The sequence below is a fragment of the Belonocnema kinseyi genome, chromosome 7, assembly GCF_010883055.1.
Source record: "Belonocnema kinseyi isolate 2016_QV_RU_SX_M_011 chromosome 7, B_treatae_v1, whole genome shotgun sequence".
NCBI lineage: Eukaryota > Metazoa > Arthropoda > Insecta > Hymenoptera > Cynipidae > Belonocnema > Belonocnema kinseyi.
In genome coordinates this window covers 115388431-115394525 of record NC_046663.1, presented here as the reverse complement: position 1 = coordinate 115394525, position 6095 = coordinate 115388431, and the positions used below count along the sequence as shown (strand labels likewise).

The 6095-nt window shown below is 32.4% G+C and overlaps 1 protein-coding gene across 1 annotated transcript; it reads right to left on the bottom strand.

The window, feature by feature from the left end:
- Positions 1–3434: 3434 nt before the first annotated feature.
- Positions 3435–5367, bottom strand: LOC117176716 (queuine tRNA-ribosyltransferase accessory subunit 2-like). The gene is made up of 3 exons (XM_033366976.1): positions 5087–5367; positions 4544–5008; positions 3435–3907 (listed from the first exon to the last, which is right to left on the bottom strand). Exons 1-3 carry the CDS (start codon positions 5213–5215, stop codon positions 3674–3676), a joined length of 828 nt encoding a protein of 275 aa, XP_033222867.1. The 5' UTR covers positions 5216–5367; the 3' UTR covers positions 3435–3673.
- Between the last annotated feature and the right edge of the window lie 728 nt (positions 5368–6095).

Sequence of the window (6095 nt, the reverse complement as noted above, 5' to 3'; positions counted from 1 at the left end):
TATACGGTACTCAAAACTCAAAAATGACATCTATTTTATACCTATCTCTTACGGTTTAGGAGATAATTGTTATTAAAAATAACAATAATGGAAGGTTTACCATAGGTTCCAGTGGAACGTTCCCAACCGGCGGACTCAGGGAACCTTCCTGAAACGTTCCACTAGAACGTTCCGTGTTATTAGGGTTCTGTGGTAAATGTGAAATAACTTCATGGCAGCTGAATTTTTAAAAAGAAGTTTATATTATTTTTTATTTAACAACGTGAAAAATAGATATATTCTCGAAAATAAAACTCTCCTATTTTGTGTAATGTACTTGTAATTGTTCTAGCATGTTTAAAATACTAACTTGAATAATAGTGTGGAAAAAATAGTAATATGCCGTAATTAAATACTATTTTCACATATTTTACGGAATAAAATATCTGGGTCTTGTGAATTCATAAGAAAGCATTTTTTCTTATTAACTTGTTTTTAACCAATTATAATTTTTTTATAGTTTGTCTAAACATTGTCAAAATAATTATCTAAAAAATATTTTTAGTTTTTCTTACAATAAAATGATTACATTGAAAGAACCTTGTTTAAATGCTGAAAACTAGCCAAATTATGCGTTTTTTGATTGATATAATTTAAATAGAAATTAATTTTTATCGAATAAATAAAAAGTTTGAAAAAATTAAAATTTTAAGTTTCAATGCAGCAGTTTGAGATTTTTTAAGGATTTTAAATATTTATAAAACGACTCTTGTCTGTAATCCAATTTTCAGTCACGTACAAGCATTATCAAAATAAATGGAAGTATATTTCTTTTTCTTATAAAAAAATAATATAAATTAGTACAGAGTTTAAGCAAAGTTTTAAAGTTTGAGGTAATTTATGTTAGAAATTTGTATATTGCATAATTTTAGTATATTTTGATTTAATTACAGAGGTTATTTCTATAAACAAATTTGCAGTGTGTATGTTGATTCATCGGAAAATTAAAAAAATTTTTCTTTTTTTTTGTAAAGGTTATACTTGAATAGAAACTTGATCAACTCTTTTTGAAAATCGGCTATCACAGATCTCTTAAGAACTAGTTTGGCTGTTGTTGAAAAAAATCTACAATCGGTTCGAAATAATTCTCACACAGGGATTAAATGAAAAAATGAGGTTCAAAATAACTTAACTTGTAGAAGGCAAGTCTTGACCAATTTGGAATTTTTTAAAATTAAGCATTCGGTTTCTAGGAGATTTAGGGATCCCGATTTTTCAAGTTTTATCTTGTTTCGCGTCTTTTTATTTCTCGCATATGAATATTTTTTATTTCGTTATGTTACGGTTTTTTCCCGTACCAAAATAATATCTTGAAAATTGTAACAAAATTGCCCAAGGTGAAGCCAATTTGTCTGTTTTGTAAGTAGATATTGCAAAAAATACTGTAAATTTAAATGTTGTATTAAATTTTACAAGCGTACGAAGATATGTTTCATATATATATATACAAAACTAATATCTTTATCACAAATAATATGGCAATTTTTTCAAATTTTTGTTACAAGTTTGAATTCTTTCACTCTGATAGAAAAATTTTTTATATATATTTTCGTGAGCTGTGTACAAAGAATAGTGCAATTTTTTCAACTTTTCTGTACCAACTTTAAGTTCTTACACTGTGATAAGAATGCTTTGAGATATATTCTCATTAGCTGCGTAAAAGTGTTTATATATTGTATAAAAATGTAAATCTCAGGGATATTATTTATCTTAAGTTGGATAAAAAAAGTGCAAACACTTGACAACTACAATTATCCGACGAAGGATGATTTTTATCAACCTCATTTTATCCAACTTCAGATTAGTTGCACTGTGATAGGATTTTTTTAGATACATTCACATAAGCTGTGTACAAAAAATAGTGCAATTTTTTCAATTTTTTCTTACAACTTTAAATTGTTGCAAATTGATAGAAAAATTGTCTATATATATTTTCATGAGCTGTGTACAAAGAATAGTGCAATTTTTTCAACTTTTTTGTTCCAACTTTAAGTTCTTGCACGGTGATAAGAATTGTTTAGATATATTCTCATGAGCTCTAGAATTTATTACGAAATGATGTCGATGGATGAACACAAATAAATGTTCTTATATTATTATGGATCTGTATTATTTTTCCATCTTCTTAATAACAGTCTGTATTTCGCTCCTAAATTTAATACCTCAGTCTGTTTTAAAAGAGCCCCCCTAATTGTTGAGCATTTAATATTTAATGCTCCTAATCCGTCCCTTGAAGAGTTTTAGCGCAAATAAGCTATGGCCCAAATCCTACCTGAGGGGGATTCGCGCAAGTAAGCTCCTCCGCTAGATTTATTGGGCGAAAATAGCCTTTTAAAAATTTAAATGGACACTTGAAGGGGAACTAATGTATAGAAAACTAGCAATACAGGTAGTGCTGAAGACACAGCACTGAGTCGGCACTGACCAGTGCGGTTTCTTTGCTTTTTCCGTGCATTTTCATCGACAGGGTATTTATTGATAATAATAATAATAATAATAATAATTTGTGTTTAGTACGTTCCTGCAACGTTTCAAAGCGGCGGACATTTTACACGTCCCGAAGGTTCCCGCGGGGGGTTCCGTGCTATTAGGTATTTTCATTTTAACCACTGGCTAACTTCACTTCGTTGAATGCTGAGGGCAAAATAATTAACCAAATGCTTGAGCCAAAGCTTTATTTTTGTAATATCTTCTTAATGAATAATAATTATTATCATTTTATTATATCATTAAATAGGCCTTAAAAAATGAAAAACATTTTTCAAATACACTTATAGAGAAAAAATTAGTTTTTACGAAGATATTAGCAAAAAAGAGCAAAAATTGAACGATTCCCATGCATTTGGTCCATTGTTTCCCCCTTGACATTCAACGAAGTGAAGTTAGCTGGTGGTTGAAGTGAAAATACCTAATTAGGGTAGTAAAACAAATGAACATGCCCTCTATCAGCGCCACCAAATGGAACATTTCTGAATTTTTTATTGTATAGTAATAATAACAATAATAGTAGTAAACGTATACGAAACCCATTATTAGTTTTTTTAGTTGGGTTAATGATCGAGGCACATAAACTACATAGATATTTCAATGCTGGCAAATCTGAAACAATTCCGTTTTTTTAAACAGCATTAAGTATTTTCTTTCGTAGAAAGCATTGAATATTATTCAGCTGAAAAGGTCTACGAATAGCCTAAAGTGTTATTCAGTCTATTGCAGCGGCGTAGCCAGGATTTGGAGGGGACAGGGGCTTAGATTTTTTTTCGATGGGGGCTTCGGGTTTATGAATGTATAGGCAAAGAGTGAAGGAAAAGGGAATTGTATAATAAAAATACTTATTTTCCGGGGAGTGAGTCACCAAGCCCCCCCCCCCCCCGGCTATACGGCGCTGGTCTATTTAATATTTTGCTTCGTGAAATGCATTGTATGGCATTCAAGTTGGACGGTCTCAGAACAGCATTTAAAGTGATTGAAGCGAGATGAGTTTTATACAATAAAGTGAATCTAATAACATTTCGGACCAGAATAGAGTATGAGAATAGAGTATGTAGTTTGTCAGTCTGAGTCCCAGCCCAAAGGATGAAATCGTAGTAGATACTGTACCATGTCAATGTAATTTTTCTGATATAATTTTTGACTATTTCTTTTTAATATTTAAATACCGTTTTTCGTTGAGTGATATTTCAGGCTCCAAGTGATTGTTCTGCTTCGAGCTGTGATCACACGAAAATGTGAAAGCTCTTGATTGCTCCGTGATTAAGTAAGCATATGAGGAATCAAACACATCCACTCCTAATTCAATCAAATTTAATACTATTACTGGATTCCAGCTTCCCATTGATACTCGCAATTTGTTTTTAGGTAATAAGTTCTAAAAAAATATAAAATATTTATAAAAGAAATGGAATTTACTTTATGCTTAAATGTTTGACAGGGTGGCTACTTTACTCATATCTGTGTACCCGTTATTTGAATTTTCACATTCAAGCCTTTAAAAGTAAATAATTTATAACTTGGAATTTATAACGTTTAAGTATTAGGTAACGCACTTGTGGGGATTTTAGATCTCCTCCTCTTAGAGTGTAAGGCTGAGTTACACGCCCTCCGGTCTGTTACGTAATACGGAATGTACTTACATTGTAAAATATACATTGATGTTAGAAAGTAACAAAATTTTGAACTAAAATGTGCAAAATGTTTCTAAAAAAACATTGGTTTTGACGATAGCATGGTGCTCTACGTGCTTCACGTGCTTTACGCAATACTTGAACGGCCCCTTGAAGTAACTATATTGAGTTTAAAAAATAATATTAACGTTAACGAATATAATGTCTAATAATTCTAAGCTTATAGCGTTTCAAGTTTTTGAAAATTTTACTATTAGTCTTTAAGCATGAACAATTTAAAATTAGAAAGGCTTTTGAAGTGATTGGAAAAGTTTTTTCCAATTTCTTTTTCCTGTTCCAACGACCACCCTGCTTTTCACTAAAATTTAAATAATACTTACAATAGTGTGTTCTACAATCTGTTTTATTTCTTTAAAACTAATATTCGCAACTTCTGGCCCACTTCTGTGCAACCCATCGATAACAAAACCAAGTAAAGGTTTATCCTTCAAATATTCTATAGACGTTTGTCTCGCATCGATATTGTAACCGCCTTCCACTGCTCCTAGAATTCCAGTTGAGTGTAATGTTTCTGAAGCAGTATGTCTATCTAAGCATGTTTCCAGACAAATTCTACTGCGATATACAGCCTTTTTCGCTCGCTTCGCTGTGCTTTTGAGGTCAGTATCTCCATCGCATAAAGCAAGGTAGATGTCGGGTTTTATTATTTCAACCAAATCCATGTAACCATTTGCACTTAGGGTATGCTTTCCTTTTCGAGACCAAACTGCGATCGAATCGCTTCTTTGAAAACCTGAATTGGTAGTTTGTGCTGGATCTTGTACCGTCAGAAGGGTAAGGTGCTCCTGAAAATTGAGATATAATTACTTCGTGACTGTTAAATAATTAATTGTATACACGTATATTCGAAATTTTATTATTACCTGCATATTTACAAATTCAGTGAACGAAGTAAAATGCTCAACGGCATCAGTCATAGTAATTATTGAAGGTACTGAGATTGATAAAAGCTGCTGTTTTGTGGTTAACATTTTCAAAACATCTTTCGTCATGTGAGGTACACTACCTCTCTGAGATGAATAAAAACACGTAATATTTATTGAATAAAAGGTTTGTTACTAGGATTGTTTATTTGAAGGATGTAAACGTTTTTATCGTTATATATATATACATACGAGGGTATTCAAAAATAAGGCGACTTTATGGTTTTCTCAAAAAATATTCATTTATTCCTCAATATTTATGTTGTCCCCTTCAAAGTAATCCCCCTCAGATATAATACACTTGTGCCAACGCTTTTTCCAATCATCAAAGCACTTCTGATAATCATTTTGTGGTATAGCCTTAAGTTTTTTCAGCGATGCAGTTTTTATCTCCTCAAGCGTTGAAAATCGATGTCCTTTCATGGGTCTCTTCAGTTTTGGGAAAAGAAAAAAGTCACTGGGGGCCAAATCCGGTGAATATGGAGGTTGAGCCATGACTGTGGTGCTGTTTTTGATCAGAAAATCTTTCACAAGCAACGATGAATGAGCAGGTGCATTATCGTGATGCAAAAGTCACGAATTGTTTTTCCAAAGTTCCGGACGTTTTTTGCGTATCGCCTCTCGCGAACGGCGCATAACTTGAAGGTAATACTCCTTATTGACCGTACGACCTTGTGGTAAGAATTCCTCATGCACTACGCCACGGTAATCAAAGAAGACGGTGAGCAAAATCTTCACATTTAACCGAACTTGACGTGCTTTTTTCGGTCTTGGAGACTCAGGATGCTTCCACTGAGACGATTGGGCTTTAGTTTCGACGTCATAACCATACACCCACGATTCATCTTCAGTTATAACCCTTTTGAGAAAATCAGGATCATTATTGACTTCATTCAACATCTCCTGAGCGATAGTCATGCTATGGATCTTTTGATCAAAATTAAGCAGT